General features: G+C 48.2%; 1 protein-coding gene across 8 annotated transcripts in view; it reads left to right on the top strand.

Moving 5' to 3' along the window:
- PTPRS (protein tyrosine phosphatase receptor type S) overlaps positions 1–23876 on the top strand; it is a 247445-nt gene extending 223569 nt beyond the window's left edge. For all 8 annotated transcript variants that reach the window (XM_073323722.2, XM_073323721.2, XM_073323720.2 and 5 more), the window contains 12 exons: positions 3241–3338; positions 6117–6240; positions 9911–10086; positions 10684–10803; positions 10930–11084; positions 14979–15264; positions 16306–16484; positions 17561–17687; positions 17809–17934; positions 19515–19669; positions 20489–20624; positions 21641–23876. In XM_073323722.2, coding sequence (XP_073179823.1) covers positions 3241–3338; positions 6117–6240; positions 9911–10086; positions 10684–10803; positions 10930–11084; positions 14979–15264; positions 16306–16484; positions 17561–17687; positions 17809–17934; positions 19515–19669; positions 20489–20624; positions 21641–21709 — 1751 coding nt within the window. In that variant the 3' untranslated portion in view covers positions 21710–23876. The remainder of the gene's footprint in view (positions 1–3240; positions 3339–6116; positions 6241–9910; positions 10087–10683; positions 10804–10929; positions 11085–14978; positions 15265–16305; positions 16485–17560; positions 17688–17808; positions 17935–19514; positions 19670–20488; positions 20625–21640) is intronic.
- The last annotated feature ends 1607 nt before the right edge of the window (positions 23877–25483 follow it).

Below are 25483 nucleotides of genomic sequence, written 5' to 3'. Positions count from 1 at the left end.
TCTAGAGCCTTTGCCTGGAGTCCTAGATGATGGGGTTGGAACAGGCCTCTAGACAATTTAGTCCATTGTTGGCACTGAGCTGAAAGGACCCTCTCCTCTCGGTACAGGGGTGGTCCCAGATGAACCCATCTGTGCTCCTCTGCGAAATGACGTTACCAGCTGCTTGCTTAATCCAAACCCATATCTTTCCTCTCCCCCTCGACACAGTGCATTTCAGGATCTTACGGAAAACCCTGATGTGCCTGGCAGCCTGGCCAGGAAAGTGTTTACTCATTTAAGAGAATTCCAGCCTATTTTCCTTATAAAGAACCCTCGGAATTGATCTGACATGGGGATGTCTGCCCTAGGAGACCAGGAGAGAAGCCAGTTCCCAGGCACTCTCAGCTGTTGGTTTATGAATGTGGGGGGTGGACAGGGACACACTGATGCAGGGAGCCTGAGATGTCTGAGGCTGGATAAAGGCTGAGGCTTTTCGCTGGAACTCTGACAAAGGAAACATCTCCTCAAATCCATTAAAGGAGAATGTGACTTCTGTGGTGCAGATCTTGGATGGGGCCTTTCCCATCATCCTCTGTGTGATGGGATGGACAGGGACCTCATACTGGGACCAAATAGCCTGTGACCCTTTGGTTTTCTTGCTTTTTTTTTTTTTTTTTTTTTTGCTCCTGTTATTTTTTTTAACCTGTATATTTATTGTTTGGGATTTAATTTACGACTCTGTTTCTAATTGCACTTCAGCTAATAATCTGAAGCTCCTCCCAGCAGAGTCAGATTCAGGTGGTGGCAGCTGGCCCATATGCTGGCTGCCTGCCTCACTGCCTCCCACCCCAGGTGGGAGGAAGTCAGCAGGAGGAGTAACGTGTACAGATCTGGAAACAATTTATTATGTTGCCAGTGGTGGTTCTGAATAGAACTCAATTTGCTCTAATGATCAAGGGAAGTTTCTGGCCCTCTGCAGCACCTACCTCTTACTCTCAGAAAGGGCAGAAGGAGAAAGCGAGGGTTCTGTGCTGAATGTTTGTTATAATGTTAGCATAGTGCGTCACTTCTTCTATACATGGAGAGGCCGCCCCTTGGCCAAAAGGGTCCCAAAGCTCTTTATGAGCTAGATGTAGATGAAGGAAACACTTCACTTCCACCACTGAAACACAGCTGTCTCTGGGGCGGAACGCAGGAGACTCTCTTGTCTGAGGACAGCAAGAGGTGTGTAGAGAATCAGGCAAGCTAGAAACCCACTGGCTGTGACTCCTTCCTTCCACGAGCCGGGAGAAATGTTCTAGCCTGACCCAGTTGGGCCTGACAGGCCATACTGGTCCAGCTTACCTTCCATATACCTTTTGCCTCCTGGTTTTATTTTTTCTTATCCTCCGTGTCTCCATTTTCTGCCTAGCTGTCCAATTCCGGAAGGGATGATTAGTTAGTTTGGGAACAAAGGCATCTGACTTGGGATGCCGATCTGGGCCAAGCCCTCTTCTGTCTGTGGTGAGCCCAGTCTGTGGCCTGGGGAGTGAAAAATACACTGTAAAACTGAGGATTGTCATGCTTGCTTTGCCATCTCTGTGCTGAGTTTTCAGAGTAACTGACCATGCTGCTGCCGCCGCTACTTACTTTGTCACACACGCCACCAACGGGGCTCGAAATTCTCCATGGCTCCCACCTCCCCTACTCCCCTTTCCATTCGGGGTGGGGGGCAACGCAGTGGCTTCTCAAAAGGTTGCCCGTGTCTTGGCTGGCAGGCAGCGGAGTGGAGATGCTGCTGGAACGAGGGCCCAGATCTTCCCAGGTGTTTAGCTGCCTCATTCCTATTGCAATCAGTGGAAGTTAGGTGCCTCAATACCTTTGCAGTGTCTCGGCCAGGGTGATTTGATGCAGGTGAGCAGTGCCTGAAAAGCTTCTCCACGCAGGTTTCTATTTGAGCGCTTGAGAGCAAGGGATGGTGGTGTGAGGCCCCACTGCGTGAACCTGAGTTCACACTCCCACAACCACGTTTTCCGCTGTCCCTTCTCCAGTCGTCCTAGCTACAAATCTCAAAGCAGGATGCACAGATTAGTAGGATTTTCAGTCCAGTTCCTGACTGAGCCCTACCACCAATCTCATTAGTCCACTGTGACCGCCTCCTTCAGACCCAAACGTCATATGAAAGGGTGCAGTGTGATCCCTTTTCATGGCTCTTGCCAGACACATCCATGTTGACGCAGAGGGAGCTCCCTTTGCATTCAGAGACCCATGCCATCCAGAACTCAGCGCAGTGGGGCTTAGGGATACTCTGGCAAACGGCCAATGAGGTGCCAGGTTTGGAGAGGGCAAGGTGCATTCTCCTTTTGTCCTGGAAGGTGAAACGCGCCCCCTTCTGGTGCCACTTTGATCAGAGAGTGGCACCACCGGAACAGGCCCATGGAGTCTGCCTACAATGGTGGCCTTTGTCCCTGCAGGATCGCTCAAGGGCTGGTCAAGGGACCCACAGGAAAGAGCAGTGGGAAGAGTTGGCCACTGGCCAGTCATGCTGTGGAATGAGCCTCTTCACAGTGATGCGCTGAACATGTGCTTGGCGTTTTGGTGGGGAGAGGAGAGGTGTTCCCAGAATGATGTAACATTTCCTTTATGCTGGACAGGAAGGCTCCGGATTAAGGGCAGTTGACCCAGCCCTGGGGTGTTTGCATGGAGCCCTAGGCCAATATGCTCCCCAGTGAGCTTTAGAGGGGTTTATTATCACATGCAGAGCCACAACAACAACTTTGAAAAGCCTCCTCAACTCTCTCCCATCTGCACTCCCCTCCCCACCCACCCATTATCATCGGTCGGCAAGAATTCTGCCCCGTCCCTGTCTTTGAGTCGGTGTTTGTTTACAACCATGCCGAGTGCTGTGACATTTGCTGCGTAGGTTTCCTTTGGCAGAGTTTGCTCGTTTCAAGTCCACTCCTGGAATCGCTAACAAGCATCTGCTCTTTGGATTTGTTTTTTCCCTTTTTATTTTCTTTTGGTAAATGTTGAGAATGGGGCCATCACAGGGGAAAGCTCTCATTTTCCTTTTTACTTCCAAGGACACAATTTCGAGCCCTGAATCGTCTCTCTTCTAACCTTCCTCCTTTCATTGCAGATCTCACATTGTAATTTTTTTCTTGTTTTTATTTTTTCCCTTATAAAATATGCAACATTGACAATTGGTGGTGGGTGTGTTTTTTTGTTTTGTTTTTTTTTAATTAAATGAGATTTCTTTTCTCCCGCTGTCTTTTCTGCTAGGTATGCTCAACCACCCACCAATCCCCATCTCCGAGCTGGCAGAACACACGGAGCATCTCAAAGCCAACGATAACTTGAAATTATCCCAAGAGTATGAGGTATGGGCAACAAAGGGCATGCTGGGTGGGCCCTCAGAAGCATGGGCCTAGGAAATCCACCCAGACCCCAATCCAGCAATGCAATTAGGCACAAGCTTAATTTTGTGCACATATGTATTCAAGTTGAAGTCAGTGACCTGCTCAAGTGCTTTGCTGGACTGGGCTGCAGAGAGCAAACGCTGTAGTATAGACGAATCTGTGTGCAGTATTTGGATTGTAAGATCTTTGGGGCGGGGACCATCATTTTCGTCTGTGTTTGAACAGCGCCTTGCACAATTGGTCTTGGTCTGTAACTGGGGCTCCCAAGAGTGCCTCCTGAGGAGTTTTCAAATACCTGTTGAGACCTAGAGTTGTAGGAAAATCTGTGAGCCTCAGCCAGCTCTCCTGAAGCAACGGGAACTAGGCGTCCATTGCTAATAGCACAGAGGACTGTCTGTTGCTCTCCTTCATATCACTGATAGCTCTGTGTCCCAATATGGGCAGTCACTAACAGGGCCCTCGGAGCGAATAGGATAAATAAAACTCCAGACCTCAGTCACTACTCCAGTTTGCATTTTGATTCGCCCTCATCCAAGAAGCTCCCATTTCCGTTCTCTGCAAAAATGCTCCGGCGCCATGCACTCAAGTGTTAGCCAAAGCCAATTGGTAGCTTGAACGTCACTGAAAGCAAGTTTCAGAGGTGTGTGTTTGCCCATAAAACTAGGTTCACGCAGTGTTGGCTAGTGAGTTAAATCCCGGCACCAAGTGCAGATGTCACAATCGATTGTCCCAGCTTACTCCGGGAGTGAAGTTACATAAATTGCAAACTGACCAGACGATTAAATTATTTGTTCATAATACGTGCTGGTCGTTGCTAGGCAAATGATGAAGTTCTAGACTGTCCAGCTCATAAACCGAAAGGAAGGGGTGATTGGGTGTGAGTTTTATCACTTAGCTCTTCTGACTCATATCGGTGATGCTCTATAGACAGCTCCCCGCCGTGGGAGGTGTGGGGGGGGGAAGATCCTTTGGCTCTATGGGGTCTTTCACCCCATCTCAGAGTTTGGGGGGTGCGTGGAAGCCAGAAGCCCGTTAATATGCTCTGTACAGATTTCAAAGTCTAATTTGCATAATGCAATCTCCCAAGTGCCCTGGCTTAGTTCCAGCAAAACCTTCCCTAGTTGGGGAGCCAGGGCTAAACAAACAGCACTAATGAAATGAAAGCGAGGCAAGATTAGAGGGATCGAGAGCAAACAGACACATTACAACAGTATAAATACCCATTAGTTAGAAATGCTCTGCAGCAAGAGAGTGAGAGGACGTTCGTGTCTTGTGGTTTTGTACCAGCTTTTCCACCACCTCTCAGCTGCATGGCTCATAAAATACACGCCAAGAGCACCAGATCTAAGCCGTGCCAGAGGAGAATGGTAACCCTGGAGGTTAGGGTGCCAAGGGAAGGGAAAGGGAGCTTGCAATTGCCCGTGGGTGCGCAGCAAGGGTCCAGAGGCTACTGGTCCAAACAACGCATGCATGACATATGCCTGTCCCCACAAAATCCTGCCCCCCTAGGAGGGGCACAGGCAGGCTGTGAAGTGACCAGCGGGGAGTACTGTGGAATGTGCCACTGCCAAGCTCCAACTGGAGCCCCCCCGAGACTCCAAAATGATGGTGGAATTAAGCCCGAATTTTATTTAATTCTCTGGGTGAGGATTTAGAGGTAAACATAATTAACCTAATTTCCGTATCTGGGACAGCTGGACTTAAAAAACCACCAACCCTGGCATAAATCATTGGGACAGGCAGGGAGAAGATTTTTCTCTCCAGTGCAGTCCACTGTTCCCCCCTTTATCCTTCCAGAAAAGAGCTGCTGTTGATTCAGTGTCTTAGGACCAGATTCCTTAACCCTTGTCTGACCAGGGAGAGGCACCATTTCTTCTCTTGCCAAATGGGCACATGCCAGCCGTTACAGGGTCAAACCCTCCCCAGGTCGTCTTGTCCATGACTTTGCTCATGCAGAAACGTTCCCTGCTCTTCAATGCACTGTCCAGTTTTCAAATATCCCAAACAATGCTGCTTCCACCACTTCTCTTGGAACAGGACATTTCCCTTCCCACGGTCGAATACCCCTCACTGATAAGGAAGTGTTTCCCTGATATTTACCTTAATTTTTCCCTCTCTTACTTTTATTCCATTATGCTTTGTTATAACCCTTTGTCCAGTCCCATCAGGTACTGGTAGAGTTAAGTCTCTCTTTTTAATAATTTCTTATCTAAAATATATAGATTTTGCTTTTCCGTTTATTCCTCATAAATCCATCCCTTTGGTGTGTCCCCCGGTTATATCTGTTGCTCTTGTCCCAGCTTCTTCCCAGTTTTTTGGTAATACGGTGCCCATAAGAGAAAGCCAGAATAATCATTCTTGGCACTGTTGTACCACAGCGGCATGGAGAGGAAGTGTTTTTGCCTACCTGCTCCTTGACTTGATGCCTCTGTATGTGCAGCCTCAAATTGCATTGTACTTGTGTTTTGTTTGCATTGTAATGGAAAATATTCCAAGTGCCCCTGGGGCATGTTACAGAAAAGGAGATGGGGGGCAGTCCCGGTGTGTCACCGTGATGATACTGAAAGCAGTGAGGGGAGGGTCAGTTACTATTCCTGGGGGCGAAGGATGGAGAGCAGCATTCCATTCTTCGGCTAGATCTGCAGAGCCCAGACTTGACCTGCAGTGGCAGGTTGCACAGAGCTGACCCCCACCGCTCCTCCTTTCTGACGACATTTTTCTCTTTCCTGATTCTTCCAGTCCATTGACCCTGGCCAGCAATTCACATGGGAGCACTCAAACCTTGAAGTGAACAAGCCCAAAAACCGCTACGCTAACGTGATTGCCTATGACCATTCCCGCGTCATCCTGCTGCCCATTGAAGGTAACCGTGGTGATCTCTACTCCTGGGCGTTACTGCTAGCCTGTGGCTTTTTCCGGGGAACGCAGGGCGCTGTGGTCCACAGAGTCCCATGATACTGCTCTCTGCTCTGTCTCCTCTCACCAGGTCCCTGGCAGGGTCCTCTCATGATAATACGTTCTGATCTTGGTCACACTCCTTGCATCCTTAGTTTCAAAGGAGCATTTATTTAGAAGCTGTGTTCCCTTTCCTTGAAGGTTAGCCTGATTTAGCTCCCAGCTGCATGTACTCCCAAGTAACGGGAAGAATCCAGACCATATACCGGTTGGAGGAAACCTGGGGATGGGCGGTGGTGGTGCTTTCAGAATCAGTGGCAGGCTTGGAGTAGCTTTTTGACAGTAGCAGTGCTGGGTCTGCTCCTCATCAAATATTCAAGGCAAAACTGGAAGCCTCCCTCCAAAAACCCTTTCCACTAAGATGCCAATTAGCAACAACACTTGGCTTCGTGCCCTACAGGCCCTTTCCTACGCAGGTCCCTGAGCGGACATATGACTGAGGTAGTCCGAAGACTTGCAATAACCTGTGCAGCGCCTGGCTCTCAACACAACCACCAGCTTGCAAACCAGGAGGAGAGATGCTTCTGTGGAGAGAAAAGCTGGTGCTCCAATAGAGTCCCTGCAGTGGGGCTTCCTTGGATGGCTGCCACTGATGTGACATTCTGCTCTAAGCCTCTCACCTTCGTGTCTTGCCGGGGGATGTGCCGTTCATGGTCGGCCTTCTTCAGTCAAGAATTGTCCATCTAGCCACCAAGAGCAGGCCTGGGACAAATTCTAGTGACACCCCCTCTCCCTCCCCCCCCCAAGCTGGTGTTAAAGGTTAGTTGAGAAATTCTAAGGATAAGGTGAATGGCTAGAATCAATCCCTTTCCAAAATAATTCCAGGGGAGGGCATTTCCATTTCTGAGGGAACCGTGATAATGGAGATCTGCCAAGAAACCAGCATCGATTTGGATCAGCCCTGGCTGTTGCTGAAGGAGGATTTCTAACATTTCTCATTACAAAGATGACTGTGTCTCAGCTTGTTTTCCGTCTGAAATTAATATTGCATGAGCCATTTAAATTGTAGAGCTAGGCTTTCAAAAGTCACATTGTCGTATTCACTGGAAGAGAGAGAGAGAGAGAGAATTCCTGATATTTTCAGCCAGCACCTGGCTTGCAGCAGGGAACAGTCTGACTCTGCCCAAAGCCCAGGGAGCGTCTGATGCCAGCACAAGTGCAGTCTCTAGTTACGTTTAGTGTTCAAACTGCTAAAAGGTGCTGTCTTGACAGCCCTATGGTCTAGACCAACCTGTTTATCATTGTGGGCCAGTATACAGCCCACGGTGTGTTACCTGGGCTGCAAGTTGAGAACCCCCTCCATCACCCTACAGACCCCTATGCCCAACGCCCCAGTCCACCCACAGAGTGGGGCCAGGAGTGGACCCCAGGTGCGGGGCTGTGGGGCAGTCCCTGCCTGGACCCCGCTAGGCAGCGGGGCTCCCGGACCCCGCCACACCAGGTGATGGGGCAGCCCGCACCCGCGGGCCCAGCAGCCTTTGGGCCACGGATTGAGTACCACGGGTCTAGACGCTTCTGTCTATCTCCAGAACAGATACAGCACCGGCAGTGGTGGGGCAAGCTTCTCTCCTGCTCAGCCAACATGCTGCAACCCTGGCAAGATGGGGGGTTCTGTCTTCATGGCTCCGTCGGTGCTTGGCACCTCTGCCAACGAAGTGGTGTGAGGTTGTGCCTGCTACAAACGGGACTAGGTCCCAAGTTATCTTACACAGGCACTGAAGAGCCACCGGATGGTAACTGTTTCCAGTCGTGTGCTTCCCCTAGTAACCCAGACGCTGCACATCCCCAGCAAGGCCGTCCAGTGAGCGGCTGGAGAACGTTAAGCTCTGTGCTTGAGTGTTGTTCTCCTTCTTCCACTCCCCCCAGACAGCTCTGGGTTAGGCTGTGCCTAGAAATCAGCCTGCAGCTGTGTCACGCTGGGCAGTACCCAGAAGCACTGGGAGAAGAGGCATGTTTTGTTCCACCAGTTCCCAGTCAGCAGTCGTTTCTTCCTGTCTCATGCACCCATCATCCAGCCATTTTCATGCCCTTAACTCAGGAGGGGCGGTAGAACAGAGGACGAACGGGCAAGGCAGACAGGAGCAGATTTGCAACCCCACTTGAAGAATGATCTGCACAGAGACTTACTGAAGCCAAAGTCCTTTCCTCTGCACTAGCTGGCAGGTTCCCTCCCAGCAGCCTGGGGTTGGGTTTGTTTTGTTTTGGTTTTTGGTTTGTTTTTTTTTTAGTTGTTCTTTAAATTCTGCTTTTGTCCAGTCTGCAGTGTGCCAGCTGTGCCCAGTGAAGAGGAGGGGGCAGTTTTCGTTCAATGACTTCTCTGTAACGAGGCCTGTTACACGGCAAAACATCACCCCAGCTCCCTGCCACCATTTCAAATGACACAGCTGGCCCAAGGGGGCAGCGGAGGAGATTAATTCCAGAAGCTCAGCCTTTGTTGACGCTCCTGCTGCTGCTACACAACTGCTCTTCCACTTTGAATTTTTAAATTTTGGAGGAGGGAGGCCTCCAGAAATTCAATCAAAGCCTGTTTCCCCAGGCAGCTGAAATTACCCACTGCCTTTGAAGACTGGCAGGCAATTCTGAGTGGGTTTAACATCGCACATAGACCAGGCTAACCCTGTTGGCAGCAGCGGAAAAGAGGACGAGAAACCCATTTCCCACCCCCCCACCCCAAACTTGAGTTCAACATTTCCCTACCCTGGGAAATCTTAGGATAACAAAAACCTGCCGATACTGCCAGCAGCTGTGTATAAGGAGTTATAGGACAAATCTCCACACAGCGGTAGTCCTCTTTGCCAATCACAAGTGGATCTCTAACTCTGACCCGTAAGACAGACACGTGGCATGGTCCATTTTAAGTAGAGTGCGGCTCTCTTCCCGCGGTGCATCCTGCTTTTCACCACCCACCTAAAAACGCTTCGCCAAAGACTCAGGCAGGCAGCTATAAATTGGTGTGAACAAAAAAACACCCCCAAAATCACAGCTCATGCTTTACAGCAAGTCACTGTCTGTAATTTCCAAGCCACCTACTTCCTCTGCACACCCCAGCCCTGTTTTCCATGCCTCACTCAGTCACAGTGGAGATGGGCTCATCCACAGGTGATCCAGGGAGTCCTGACTCACTCCTTCAGAAACCCATGGCGTAGAAGCATGTAGGTGGCATCAATCCAACCCGCTGGGGTGGGACTCTTCTATGAACTGTGCAGTGCGTCTCATTAACCAGATACGTATTTGGCCCAGAAGATTGTAGGCCCTTAGGCAGGGGCTGTCTTTGTGTTTTGTGTACCGCCTAGCGCCGTGACTCTGGTCCACGACTTCAGCTCCTAGGTGCTAATGCAGTATAAATAAGATACGCCAGGCTTGGTATTTGATACCCCCCCTCCCCGCCGCCTCCAGAAGTAGCTGTCTAGTGGAGATGTCCTTGGCCAGATCCTCAGCTGAGGTAACTTGGTTGCTGATTTACCCCAGCTGGGGAACTCACCCGCTATCTCCGATAAGGAATTCAAGCTGCTGCGAAGCTCTTCCCCCGCCCCCTGATAAGGTGAAATCAGCTGACTCTCTTTGCCACTTCAATGCAGGGATTGTGGGCAGTGACTACATTAACGCCAACTACATCGATGGCTACCGAAAGCAGAACGCCTACATTGCCACCCAGGGGCCTCTGCCGGAGACCTTCGGAGACTTCTGGCGGATGGTGTGGGAGCAGCGCTCAGCTACTGTTGTGATGATGACAAAGCTTGAGGAGAAATCTCGGGTGAGAAACTTCAGCGAGATGGCAGGCTGGTCATGATCTGGGGAGGTGCTGTGGAGGGGGAGACCCCAAGGGAGGTGCATGTGGAGAGGTGGGGAGCAGCAATCTCTCTGATCTGCAGCCCTCATCTGCTCCTTCAGGAGATTTCTACCTGCCTTGCTGGCCCCCTGCAAGCACTGATTCGTTGTGAAAATACTGTCCACCTGGGAAGTCTTAGATCCTTTCACTGCTCTAAGGGAAGAGGGAACGTGCTCTGAGCCTGGCCCCATGTTAGATCCAGTGGCAAGGTTAGAGTCCTTTTATCTCATGTAATATTCTTCTGAGTGTTCTGCCATTCAGAATCATTCCAATTAATCAGGCATCAGACCACCAGTGTGCCTCAACGCTCCAGCTCTGTGAGTGGAAGCTGCACTTGATGCACACAGGACATAGAACTGAATCTATGGGGTCTCTCCCTATTCTGATGCGTCAGCAAGCAATACTTCTTACTGTTTCTCTCTCCCTTGCCAGGGGCCCATCTTTAATTTCCTTGGCAAGAAGGCTGCATACTGTGCTCTTCGGACTATGTTCCCGAACTCATCGGTGACTTTTATTTTCTAGATCAAGTGTGACCAGTACTGGCCAGGCCGGGGCACGGAGACCTATGGGATGATCCAAGTGACCTTACTAGACACTATTGAATTGGCCACGTTCTGTGTTCGGACATTCTCCCTTCACAAGGTGACATTTCTCTCTGATGCCACGTCTCTCTCTGTTGTCCCATTCCTACGTTCTGTAACTTGCCATGTGTGTTTCATGGCCATTGCTCACTCACACGTTACTCTTGATTCCTCTGCCACTCCGCAGAATGGCTCCAGTGAGAAGAGAGAGGTGCGCCAATTCCAGTTCACAGCATGGCCCGACCATGGAGTCCCTGAGTACCCCACCCCATTCCTGGCTTTCCTGAGAAGGGTCAAAACCTGCAACCCTCCTGACGCTGGCCCGATCATAGTGCACTGCAGGTACTGACCCGTTTATTACCAGAACCACAGCCTCCCCCTACATGGAGCCCCTGTTGGATGGGGGGAAACAACCTTGCCAAGCGAATCCCCTTTTCAGTGGGGCATTCAAACACCTTCCTATCACAGCTTCCAGCATGCAGGAGCTGTCTCTTCTCAGGCTTCTGTGCAGCGTGAGGAGGATTTCCCTGTTTGGTTTCTATTCAGAGCAGCATTTCCTGAACTGAGTGGGGCTGGAGTTGGCATGGTTTAGTTGGCATCTTTGATAAGGCCTCATTGCCAGAGTGCTATCCAGTAATGTGTGGCCTTTGAGGAGCTTGCAGCTCGTTTCGGTCACGGTGGGGACGGACGAAAGATGAAATGGGGCTTAGGAAGCAGCATCACCATGTGGAGGGCGAGAGGCAGAGTTGTCCAACGGAGAGAGCTAACAGCATCTTGAAAGAGCTTTGAGAGCCGTAGGCTTTCTGAGAGCAGAGCAGTGAAGTCCCCCTGGGCAGGTAGCATTCCCTAATTCAGTTTACCATCCAATGAGGAACACTTGCAGACTCAGCTCAGACAAATCTCCCTCCTCCCTCAGGAGAAATTTGGAGGGGCCTGCAGGTCACTCAGTGCTGGGGAAAGTAACATCTGAATTTTACAGGCAATTGGGGACTCTAATCCTGCCTCTCCTGGAGGATACAGTTTAAACAGTCTTTGTAACTGGGCAACTTATCACTAACCCCGAAGATGACAATTATCATGTGCCTCTCGGAAAATGAATAAAAAGGGCCATCAGTGGGCGACTTACCGTGACCAGATCCCTGATCGACTGCTCCCTTCTTGCCAAAGCTCTAGCAACCTGCTTGGTTCAGGTGTTATGCAGTCTAATTAATGAAGATCCATGAGTTTTTTTTTTTATGAAAAGAGGGACCGCCTTTGAATAGGAGGAGGAAACCCTTTATTTCTAGTTGCAAGTGTTTAGACCTGCAGGGCCCTGCTGATTCATAAATGCCTTCACATGCAAGTCTGATGTTCCCCAAATGTTTCTGTGCATTGAGGTAAAAGGGTGACGCATGTTATTCATTACAGCATCAGTCGTTTCCAAGCTGCCTAAAGATCTGAGTGATTAAACATGCTTTTGAAGCCCTTAGATCATGCCAGCCCTTTGTTCAGGCCTGGAACCCCCTACCAAGAATGATCATAATTGTGTCTGACGGGAGATCTCCCGTCATGGTGATGTTGCAAATGAAGAGGTGTAAGAAACGAGGCTGATCAGTATCTAGGAATGACACACACATTGGCAGACACGACTTTTCATCTTGTGCCCTCAAGTGACATAGAATCTAACTTTCTGAAGTTCTTACTAAATTGGGCTCTGGCTCGGAGCAGATCTCTTCAGAGTGGGAGCTCTCTGGGGCAGGGACTGTGTATTTTTTTTGTGGACTGGATTGCGCTGAACTTGCTGCTGGGGCCAATAAAGAGGTGAAGTGGCCTTTCTGTTTTTCAGTTCTTAGCTGTGGCCACCTCTTTCTCTCATAGATTGACAGACTGTTAGCACACACCTGTAGCTCAAAGAAACACCTTTCTGGGTTTCAAGACTCTCTGTTTTAATGGAATTTCCCCACCTATTCAATAGGGTTTAATTCTTGTGTTCTCTTTCTTCCTAACCTTTCTCCTTCGTGTTTCAGAACCAGTGCCTACAAAAACCAGTGTGTATGTTGCATCTGTAAAGCATGGTCACGCTCTGTACTGTTCTAGGGCCTTTCACTGGATAATCCCAAATCTCTTCATAAAGATTAAGGCTGCATCTTCAGCAGCTGTAAATTGGTGTCACTTCATTGACTTCAGCAGAGCTACATTGATTTATAGTAGCTGAGGGTCTGGCCTTGAAACACCCTGGTGACGCAGGGAGGTGGCGTTTTCCCTTGTTTGCAAAAAAGAGGGAAAGTGGCTGGATCAAGTGTCTCTCCCCTGCCTGTGCCAGACGTTCTTCTTCTTTTAAGTGACTGAAGCAATAGGCCTTCCACCACTCCTGTGGAAGGCTATTTCACTGCCTGATAGACTCAACATCAGGAAGCTTCTCCGGAGATTTTACACCTAGATCCTTTTTTTAAATTCATCCTGTTACTTCTAGCTCTAGCCCTTTGTCAAATAATTCTCTCCTCTGTGTATTCTTACCATTCAAATATTTATGACTAGCATTAGGTCCCCTTCACAGCCCACAGCTTCCACACAACCCAACTGTAAACCCCCGTCCTTCCTGCCAGCCCCTTTCTCATTTTGCTTGCTTTACTCTGAATTCTTTGCTATTGTGAGGCCTAGAATTAAACGTAACGTTACAGGTGTGTTCTTGCAGGAGTTACTGTTCCCCAGTTGCTCATTGATGGGACATCTAGGTGTATGTAGCCCAATATCTTACTGGGGTTTCATGCTGCCATGCCACAACTGGAAATTGGTGTCAAGTTTGCCATCCACTGTCACCCCAGGTCACTCTTGGCATTACTGCTTTCCAGTATCTCCCAGGGTTGAAGCTGGGGATGAGATTATTTCCTACTAGATCTATTAACTTGTGTTTTTGCCAAGTTGAGCCTCATTTGGTTACTTTTCTGCCCATAGTTCTAACCTGTCCATAGGTAGGGCCTTGGTGTATTTGTCCTCACTGGTGTTTGCAACGCCTTCTGAATCAGCCTCATCTGTGAATTTATTGACACTGCTGTTTGCCCTGCCCCTCTGATCATTAATGAAGATGATACTAAGAGCTTGTCTTCAGTGGCAATTTACAGCGCTGCAACTTTCTTGCTCAAGGGGTGTGAAAAAACACCCGCATGAGCGCAGCAAGTTGCAGCGCTGTAAAGCGCCAGCTTGACCGTGCCCTCCCCGTGCTGGGAGCCACGCCTCTTGTGGAGGTGGGTTTTTTAGAGCGCTGGGAGCGCTCTCCCCCAGCGCTCTGCCGCGACCACACAGGCCACGTTAAAGCGCTGCCAGTGTAGACTAGCCCTAAAGAAAATCTCACTTCACACCAGTTTCTGGAGCACCCCACTAGGCACCTCTCTGCAACTCGATACATTGTGATTTACCATGACCTGGTGTTTGCAGTCCTTTTAGCCATGGGAATGTTTGCCTCCAAGCCAATCTGAAACAATTCTGAGTACGGTTTTGTGCATCTTTGTCTCATGCTTTACTAAAATCAGGATATTACATCTCCAGTGCTTCTATTCATCCATTCATTTTGTAACTGTCAACAAATCAGGCCAGGCAGACTTGATTACTTTTTATTCATAAAGCCGTACTGCTTATGGCTCAGAATTCCATTCTCCTAGATGGCAACAAATCATTTCCTCTCAATACCTGATCAGTTAATGTACCAGAGTTGCAATTAAACTTAGCGGATAAGTGCCAGTCCTTTTTCTGGAAACCAGTGACACCTTTTACTTTTTTCCCCCATCACCGTTACACCCCCAAATTGTTGGATGCTGCATGCTCAGCTGCTGTAGCTGTAGGACAGAACCCTGAGACTAAAAAACACTAAATTCTCCACATATGGCTAAATCCTCTAACTAGCTTTTAAAATATCACCCAACTCCCATTGACATGAACAGGAGTTGTGTGGCCAGTCATTCAGCAAGTTCCCTTAACACAACAGAATGCACGAAATATCTAGCCCTGCTGATCTATGTTCTAAGTCTGCCAGTAATTCATCCACCCTATATTCTTTGTCTGTATCTATATTTACAAGGTCTCTATTGCTTCCTACTTCTCTTTCATGCTCTTCACATACCTCCCCGTTGTCATTCATTGTCTACATCTGCTCACGATCACCCACTCCCACTAAGGAACGGCCATCAAGGTAAATTTCTCAAGAGAAAGGCGGCACTGGGGTTTGGATTATGTTGCTTACTTTCCCACCTCTCCTTCCAGCGCGGGAGTTGGACGGACAGGCTGTTTCATCGTGATTGATGCCATGCTGGAGAGGATAAAGCATGAGAAGACAGTGGACATTTATGGGCACGTCACCCTCATGAGGTCACAGCGGAACTACATGGTCCAGACAGAAGACCAGTACAGCTTTATACACGATGCCTTGTTGGAGGCCGTTGCTTGCGGTAACACAGAGGTCCCAGCCAGGAATCTCTACACTTACATTCAGAAACTGGCGCAGATAGAGGTGGGCGAGCATGTGACAGGCATGGAGCTGGAGTTCAAGGTAATGGCAGAACACTGAGGTCTAGGCATGCAGCGGGGGGTGGAGAACGGAGACAGGAAAGGTGCTGTTGGGCTTCCATCTGAACTGGGCCATGCAGGAGACAGCCGGGCAATGCCATGGGCCCCGTCAGCACTGGGATCAGTGTTCACATCGTGCAGCAGGGTTCTGCCACGTTCAGTGTGATGGGGATGTTTTTGAGAACCATGTTGTAGTCACTTCCCTGAGGCAATCTGCAGCATAGACTATCACCAAGCATTAGAACACCGCTCTAACATGGGGGTTCCAGGGAGGGCAGAGTCCAGACAGCAGCCTGACGTGTACCTGAAGTTGCTCTTTTAAGCAGGACGATAATGGGCACTTACACCAAAAACCCTGGCACCTAAGGAACTTAATCGTAATAACCGTCTCCCATTGGAGAGTAAAGGCAAGGCGGGAAGGGAAGGTCTGTGCTTCTGACAGGAGCTTTCTGCAGCTTAGGCTCCAAGGATGACAGATGACTGGCCCTTTTGAGGGGGGGAGGAATGTTTTTGTGTTTCTACATTAAAGAAGTAATTACATTTCTGACTCCGGGGCTGCTGCAGTGGCTCCCAGGGGAAAGACCAGCTGTTGGGGCAAGACTTTAGTCCAGCTCTCTGAAATCCAGGTTGAATTTCCTCCCCGGCTCACATTTGATTTTAATGCTGTATTTCCAATGTGAAACGCAGTCAACAAATCACAACAAGGCTTTGCAATGGGGAAGGCCCTGACATTTCTGGCACTCGGCTTCTGGAGTTGCACCCCCCCCAGTAAATAAATGAAAGCCAGAACCACGCAGGGGAACTTGGAGGCGGAAAGAAATTCACCTGCCTTGGGGCTGCCTCAGTGGGTTGGCGTGAAGATGCTGCTGAACCATTTGTCTAAGATCAGACCCAGGCCAATGGAAACTTTTGTCCTGCCCACCTAAATAAGCCAGTTTGTCCCAGGCATCTGAGCAATTTTCACCCTTTTCCGGGAGCTGAAATAACACCTGTTAGAACACGTGTGTGTGTTTTTTTCCTTCAGCGACTTGCCAACTCTAAAGCCCACACTTCCAGGTTCATAAGCGCCAACCTCCCATGCAACAAATTCAAGAATCGCCTTGTCAACATCATGCCATACGAGACCACCCGCGTCTGTCTTCAGCCCATCAGGGGAGTGGAGGGGTCAGACTATATCAATGCCAGTTTTATCGATGGATACAGGTAAACGGCAACACGTTGCAGCCTGCTGTTTTAACAGAGAGTAATACAAGCTGATTTCCCTTTTTTGCAAGGTGCTCAGAGAAGTACAGTTTAAAGAGGTAGTGACAGAAAAGGGGAAGGAAGGCTGAATGGATTGATTTGCCAGCCTGGGTCAGAACATTGATCCGTCGCTGGTCTGTTCTAATCCACACCTGATGCTTCAAGGGACTTGAATCCCATCCACCCACACTCTGCCTCTTGTGCAATGCTGAACATTTTACGGGGCAGATTCCTTCCTGACACTATGTTTGTGATCAGTTCACAGCTTGAAATACGGGGTTGGATTACCTTTTCCCCAGAGTATAACCTCAGCTGTTAATGGTCAGAACATTTTCTCTCATTTTTTAAAAAACAACAACATCCAGCTGCCGTGTTAGACTCAGAGTATCTTGGCTGGATGGATTTCACTATGGGGAATGTTTATGGAACAGATCATTCCTGTCTCAGCCTCTCTTTAGCTGTTGGGATGTTGGGAAACAATCAGTGTTTTGGAGCCAGCGAGCAAAGCTGTAGTAGGACCCACGCGGCAATGCTCTGAGACCTTCTGCCTATGCAGGCCTGCCAGAGGCTGAATGCAGAGGAGGGAGGGCACTGAGCAGCACTGGATGCAGCGAGGGCTCTCCCTCCTTCATGCCTCTGGGCACACAGACCAGGCAATGTGCTGCCGCATGTGGCCACTGGCCCTCCCCGCTTTTGCTCGGATAGCCCAAGCAGCAGACTGCCCTCGGGTCCTGCACACATGTGCATGGGAGGGTGGCAAGTGTCATGCTGCAACCTCCTCTTGCATGACTAGTCAGGATTTAGCCCATAGTCACAGTCATTAGGGAAATCCCAGCCCAAGGCCTTTGAGTCACGGACCCCTATCCCAAGCCTGGGCATCTCCAAAGAGCTGCATTCCCATCTAGTTCATAAGGCCTTCCAAATATCCGGACCCTTGTGACAGTTCTCAAGCTGTCCCCCCAGTTGCTAAGGCCATCACCCCAGACCCTGGGCTAATAACTCGTCACCTTGTGTGTGGGGTTTGTGCTTTCTTTCAGACAACAGAAAGCCTACATTGCCACTCAAGGGCCGCTGGCAGAGACCACCGAGGATTTCTGGCGGATGCTCTGGGAGAACAACTCCACCATTGTGGTGATGTTGACCAAGCTGCGAGAGATGGGTCGGGTAAGCATGGACCCATCGAAAGGGTGGTTGAGGGCTGGGAGGGCAACACAGTTCAAAGCCCTACAGCAGCGTAAGGGGTTAGCTGCGTTGTCCTAAACTGGTGTCTTTTCTCCCTCGGCAGGAAAAGTGCCATCAGTATTGGCCTGCTGAGCGATCCGCCCGGTACCAGTACTTTGTGGTGGATCCCATGGCTGAATACAACATGCCTCAGTATATCCTGCGAGAATTCAAGGTTACTGATGCCAGGGTGAGTGCTCAGTCTTCTCTCCTTTCTGGGCTTGGAAGTGTGAATTCTATGTTCATGCCTTGACCATACAGTTCTCGCTTGGAGTCCGCAAACAGGGACTATCCAGAGAACAGTCCTAGCTCTGGATTTCCTATCTGGCAGAAATGGAGATTGGAAAACAGGCCATTGGGGTTCCATTCCCCTGCTGCGAGGTCAGAACTGTTAAATGAACAGAGAGGTTTTCAGAAGCTGTTGAAATTGGCTGTCTTTCTCTAGCTCCTGTCTTCTGGAGCTCAGCATTGGTCTATTATACAGCTGTTCACAAAGCTTCTCCTAAACCTCTGACTCCACCAACATGTTAGCTCACATTGGGTCATTTCTTTGAATTCTTTTCTGAATTATTAAATTCTAGGAAGACTTTGGAGCAACAACTTCAGCAGTGCCCGTTTGGATGCTTCAACAGATTTGTAGATAAGTTGCTGAGGCCAGGGAGGTGTTTTGACAAAATGCGCAAAGCACATGTTGCTATCTTTGGTCTCTCTGAGGCACTGTGGGGAATGATCAGGAACTAGACTCCTCTGGACAGGCGCATGGATGTGGACTGCAGTACTTGGGGATGAAGTACCTTCCAGTTGGTTTCATTAATCACAAGTGAATGAGGTGGTTGGGTGACCTCGCTGATAGCGAAAGCTGTACTCTCTGTCGTGTCTTTCATACACACTGAATGCCAACAGGCTTTTACAGCAGCAACACCCTTAGCATCCAACAGGAGAGCCATTAAGATGAGATGCTTTTGGTTAAGAGAGCTGGGGAGCTGCTGAGGGCAGAGTGTGGTACACAAATGCTGTTGCAGAAAGGACTGGTGAGGCTGCATGAAGGGACAGAGAGGGGAAGAAGAAGCAAGGAAAGGAGGTGCACAAGTGTTGGGATGGGATTTTAAAAGAAGGGAGAGAAATTTTGAGCCGGGTCTTGAAATGAATGGGGGACCTGTCCTAGGTTTGAACAGATGGGGTTGTGCTGCTTTGACTCTGCTGCTGGAGGCTCCTGGGTTTGTGAAAGGCAGGGCTTGGAACTAGCTTCCCAGTTGCAGTTTTATACTAGTATGTGCTCTTTTAGCTCCTGGCACATACAGGAACTGAGCCTCAGTCTTTCCCGGGCAGCAGACTCTACTGCAGTCTTAAGGTAGCGTCTTTCCTGCTCTGCTTTCCAGAGCTGGTCAAAACTCAGAATTTCCATTCCAGGAAACTTCTGAAATTTCCTTTCATCCTGAACTGGTACAAAACCACACATTTTGACATTCCCCACTAAACCCACATTTATTTATTTAGAAAAATTGTTTGATCAGATCGTTTTGAGCCCTTTAATATAAAAGTCTAAACAAAGTCCACTTCACTCCTTCGTCAACACTGGACAAAAAGGGATCCCTTCCCACAAAACATGTCAGCTTGGCGATATCTGACCCCTGTTCAGTGTGCTTCAATGTTCCATTCCCCTCCTTCGCTAACGGGGCAGCTGGGAGATTTGGCATTAGTATTATTACCGGCATGAATATACCACGTGTTTTAACTGCAACTTTTGTTTTTTCTGTTGCTCTTCCCCAGGATGGTCAGTCCCGAACCGTTCGTCAGTTCCAGTTCACTGACTGGCCCGAACAAGGTGTGCCAAAATCAGGAGAGGGTTTTATCGATTTCATTGGACAGGTGCATAAGACAAAGGAACAGTTCGGTCAGGATGGGCCAATTTCTGTCCACTGCAGGTAGGCAAATGAGCATGTAAAAACATCCTTCAACAGGGAGTAGAAAAGCGTGGCCATCTGTGCCTCAGCGCAAATTCCCTAACAGAGCATGTGACCTAGTATTTTGTCATTTCTGTAAGCCCAGCTCCTTGGACACACCGGGGGGGGGCCTGTGTATTCCTCCATTCCCCTCCACTAGGTCTTTGTGGGTCACTCTCTCCTCCTTCTCCTAGACAAAACAGAATTAATGTTACTGCGTTACGTACAAACAGAGAAATGCCGTCCTGTTGAGTGGAGGGCCTCCTTTTGCTCCCCCAACAAATCCAGATAAAAAAACTACACCACCATTTGCTAAGCCAGATGCTACACTGGATCAAGACCTATTCCTGACTGGCTGAAGCAGATAATAGAGGGCATTACCTCATCATCTGATTTAATGAACAAAGTTCACAAGGATCTAATGTTGCTTCCGAATCATGGAGGATGTTTTTTCAAGTTTATTTTTATTGCCATTAGAAAATATTTCCAAATTGAATATTTATCTATGGCTGGAGCTTTTGACATTTGTGGATCAGTGACTCTGGTGGTTTTAGTATTTCCATTGCTGGGAGAGGACATTGGGGGGGGAATCTGACACTGGACAAACAAGGATTGATAGGCAGGGGACTTCTGCCTCTGATTTAGTTATGTTCATTGGACATGGATGCCAATTTATTGCTTTAAGAAAGATCAGAACATGAAAAGGCTGAAGGCTTTGTTTAACTGCTACACTGCCTGCTGCTTCCTTACTAAAATACACACAGGCGTATAACAGTGTTGTTTCTTCTCTCGCGTCTGTAGCGCCGGAGTGGGCAGAACTGGGGTGTTCATCACACTGAGTATCGTCCTGGAGAGAATGCGTTATGAGGGTGTTGTAGATATTTTCCAGACAGTTAAGATGCTGCGAACACAACGACCAGCGATGGTGCAGACGGAGGTAAAGAACATTGTAGCGATTAACTAACACGTGTGGGTGTTTGTGAATGGAAGAGAGAGCAGAAAAACACTGAATTGCCTCTTTCCTGTTACTGTTAATCTCTTTCATACCTAGAAGTATGAAAGAGCTTTTGCCTTTCTAACCACCATGCTAACAGGAAACTTGAACTCCTTAAAAACAAGGGACATGATCCTCAAGGCTAATTTCAATTGAAATAAATGGATATTAGGAACCTAAAGTGCCTTTGAGGATCTGGGCCATTGGGGCATAGGCTGAACTGCTGTGTCATGTAGCAGAAGTATAAGGTACAGTGGTAAATGCACATTGATACATGCTCTCTTCAAGGGCAGCTGTTGTCTGACTCCCAACCCCATACTCTGTCCACTAACTCAATGGTTCTCAACCTTTCCAGACGTCTGATTTGTCTTGCATAGCCCAAGTTTCACCTCACTTAAGCAATTTTTCTATAATGGTAAAAATACAAAAGTGTCAGCACAATATGTAATTGTAAGTACAATATTCATATTCCACTTGATTTATTTTACATTTCCATGTATAGTACATAGGGCAGTATAAACAAGTCATTGTCTGTATGAAATTTTTGATTGTACTGACTTCGCTAGTGCTTTTTATGTAGCCTGTTGTAAAACTAGGCAAATCTCTCGATGAGCTGATGGACCACCTGGAAGAGCTCTGCGAACCAGGGCACTAGCAGATTCTGACCTCAGCCTGGCTGTCAGTTAACCATGGATGTAAAATTGTGACAACCATGGCTACGCTTATGAGTGCATTTATCATCCTGCGGATCTCTATGATCCATAGAAGTGTTTACTCAGCTCTGTGGCTTTCTGAGAAAGTTTCTTCATTTCCAGTATACCCAGTGTCCCTCCCCCCCAGTAGCATAAAAGCTGACTTAGCAAGCTGTGAAGGGGTTAATTGGAATGTCTGGGTAGGGGTTTGCAACAGACATTCCACAACCACTAACCTGTTGATTGTCTCCTCTTGACCACATCCAGGATGAGTATCAGTTCTGTTACCAGGCAGCTCTGGAGTATCTGGGAAGTTTTGATCACTATGCAACATAAAAAGCCATTCGTCTTGCAGACTCTACCAACCACTTAAGTCCTGGAAGGCCTCTTCTGACCCCGGAGGAGTGCTTGAACTTACAAAACTGACTCCGAAGAAGTACCTTTTCATTTGGACCATGCAGTGGGGGAAGGATTTGAAAGGAACACCCCTTCAGGAACTCCATGTTGTAACCTGGACCGTGAAGAGGCAGCTCAGCAGGGTGCTGAAGGATGATTTTAAGTGGTGAACTGCTCCTGTTACCTCAAGTGGTGTTCGCTGTGTAGAGCATATGGAAATGTGTGGACATCATCGAACGGATCCAAAAGTTAAACACACCCCTTGTGAAATGTTACCACTGAAGGGAGCAGAGAGGGCTGGAGAAGAGCAGGACACCAGCTTTGGTTACATCATTAGAGTTCAGTTTATTTACTAATCTAGTTGGCAGTCTTTAAAGGAAGTCACTTGCAGAGTTGAAGGTGCTGTGTAAAAATAAATAAATCTCAATACTGAAACAAAATTAAGGTCAGGAATACTTCTAGCTGGAGTTTTAATAAACCTCAGTCTCATCATTGGGCTGATTCAGGGCTTATCAGCCCCTTGCCAACACCATTCCCTCAATGCCTCTGCTCCACACCCCCCAATCTTTTGCATACTTGGAACATTCCTCCTAATCCCCACATTTATTTTTTTAGGCTATTTAAAGGGGAAAAGGGGCTGTGCTCTAGGGGTCCCCTGCCTGTGGGCTTCCAGGTAGAGACAGGCTCTTCCCTGGCTGGGTACAATGACTGTTGGTTCTCTTCTCCCCTTTTCAGCTCATCCAGGCACAAACACACGGGCGCTGCTTTGAATGAGACATGTTAGGAGACTGAGCTGTACAGAAATAGGACTTTCCATATTAAACCACCCCCTCCTTCTGCAGACAGCTGCTGTTCCCCTGGAGGGGGGCATTTTTGAACAGAGCCCTTACAGGGTTGATTCTAAAGAGATTCATTCCCAAGAAGCTATTGCTTCTTACTGCCAACACACCACCTCCAATACAACAGATCTCAGAGACGGTCCTTGTCACCCCAAGTTCATAGGCACAGCTGTGAACATGCCCTCGCTGTATAATAATTTGGAAAGATCAAGCAAGATGCAGTCAGTGGCTTTCTTTAAAGTATCGATGTAACTGTAACAAGTGACATTACCTTTTTTTTAAATAGTGTATTTTTTCCTTTTTTAAAAAAACAAAGAATATCCGTCAATGAGTTTAAAAGAAAAATTTGCTTATTTGTTCATATTATGTTCAAAGACAGTCTATTTTTTCACTGTAGAAATGTTCCGTGTAATGGCTGTGATATATAAAGATGCAGTGCAAATTGCTACTTCTACATATTGCTTTTCTACCATTTAAAAGGTTTAACTTGCTCATGTAAGAACAAAATGTCTCTTTATTTTAAATCTCAGACCTGTCTCTGGAAGGGCGTGAGGTTAGCAGGCTGGCTTAGGGGGGGTTGTAGTCCCAACTCACTCCCCCTCCTCCTATGGCTACGTTGCCTGCTCTTCCCAGGGTCAGTAGTGAATTGGGAGATTAAATACTACCAGGGTCTTATGACTGAAATAGAGAGAGGAATTTCAGAGCCATGGCAGGCACGAGCCCACAGACACATGTGTGTACAGTTTTTAAACATCACATCAACAGAATAATAATGGGTATTGTAATAACAGCCCAAGGCTCTTCATGCAGGGGACCATGTGTCAAATACTCCAGCAGTTGTACATGAAAAGGAATTGTGTTGCCAAAGTACACTGAGGAGAAAAACACTGCCCCAAGAACTGCTCTCCCTTGATTATTATTTTTTAATTATTTTCTAGAGAGGTAAACATGGCCACATGGGATGAACTAAATGCAACCAAACTGCTACCCTCCCCCCCAAATCAACCTCTGTCCTGTCTTGAAAGGGGGAAAAAAGGCTTCTTTGAGATTTTACTTCCTACTTGTGTGAAAGTTTCCCAAATTTCTAAGTATGTTGCAGCAAAATCTTATTGGGAGAGTTTTGGGGGGGGTTGGATAAGTTTTTTCTTTGTATGAGAGCAAAGTGCTGTTGCTTTCACACTGTTATTTCAAACTGAATCAGTAAGTGGTTTTCAGACCACTGTGTATGTAGATATATTGACTTTGTATTAAAGGAAGATTGTCTGAAAGGCCTGCCTGCAGAGCTGTTTGTGGTTAGAATTATGGGACGCATGCAGAACAGAACCAACCAGCACAGCTACTTTATCGAATATATTTTGCAGAACTCCAGCTGCTAATTGGAGGACCTTGGAACTCTGGTGGTAGCACTCAAATGCATCTGCTTTCTAGAGAGCATGAAAGGGTGCAGCCAGCCCTGCACGAACAGCTGCCTGCTACAGACAGAGTGGGGTTTGTCCCGCTTTTGTTAGAAGTAACCCTAGATGATAGATTTGAGAATGAACCGCTCAGTATACCATTAGACAAGGAGATGGTTCTTAAAGGAGCATCTCCAGTTCTCACTGTCTGCCAAGGCTTTTCCTGGCTCAGAGAGGCCTTGGACTCTGAAATCTAACCCCTAGCATATGCTGCTCATTATTCTAGCTGCCAGCACACCTGTGCTATTCCACCTTTTTTAAGAACCTGCATTCATGCTGGGCCAGTAGGAAGAAGCTTGTCCTTGGGTTTGGGAAGACCAGAGCCTCAATGAGAAAGGAGAAAATACTCTGCTTTCTTCCTATGCAAAAGGACAATGCGGGCAGCGCGACACAGCAAAACACAAAGCGCTGGCAGCAAGTCTCAGGCTTGCAGAGCTAAGGCGAGCAGTGTAGCTGTTCGAGCCTGGGTGGGAGCCCAGACTCTGATACCCTCCCATCTCCACTGCTATTTTTAGCCCTGAGTCAGGTGATTTGGGGCTTGAAACTCTCTGCTGCACATTTTGTTGTTTGCTGTGTGGATGTAGCCTTAGAGGGAAAATCTGCTAGAGCCAGAAGGAAAAGAAAAAGAGGCACCTGCCACAAACTTGTAGGACAGGGAGAGCACCGAGGCAGAAGGGAAGCTTCCCTCTCCAATCTTTTACCCAAGGGAGGCTGCCTAAGATCACCAGTGCCCCACACTTATGGGCAGCTGGCACCCTGTGCCCATCAAGCCTAGTGCACAATATCTAACCAACGGACGAGCAGCTTCATTGTAAGCCAAAGTGAAACGCACGGGTTGCAGGAGACAGAGGACATGGGAGCAGAGAAAGAGCTCCAGGCAGCTGAGGGCAGTGCTCTCAAAGAATGCCAGCCCCACTGCAAGGGCAGCATGGGGATGATACAGCAGGCCTTAAAGGGCTTGCAATGGATCTGGCAATGAATATGGGGTGACAGAAAGGATGCAGGGGTTACTTATTATTTACATTACAAGCCCCACTCAAGAATCAGAGCCCCCGTGGGCTGGTACTGTACAGCCATGATCTAGAATGCAGGGATGATTTAGTTACGCTTCCTGGAGTGAAAGTTAATAGTTCACATCAATACACGGGTGTTTCATGTTCAAACAACATCCCCTTAGGTGTACTCAATCAGGTTTTTACATGTCCGGCAAGAAGCAACTGGGAGTAGGAAAGAACCATCGTTCTTAGAGAGAGGTGACCAAGGGGCCGGGAAGGAATTAAAATGCACTTGCACAGCCAGCCCCACTTGTACTGTGTGGGGCGAGGGTTGCCGTTCTCTGAAGAATTGGGAATCAGCCGCTACCAGAGAGGAGTGAGACTGGACTGCAGATCTGACCCAGATGCTAGTATGTACCAAACAGA

The sequence above is a fragment of the Lepidochelys kempii genome, chromosome 25 (genome assembly GCF_965140285.1).
Source record: "Lepidochelys kempii isolate rLepKem1 chromosome 25, rLepKem1.hap1, whole genome shotgun sequence".
Taxonomy (NCBI): domain Eukaryota; kingdom Metazoa; phylum Chordata; order Testudines; family Cheloniidae; genus Lepidochelys; species Lepidochelys kempii.
This window is presented reverse-complemented; position numbering and strand designations above follow the sequence as displayed.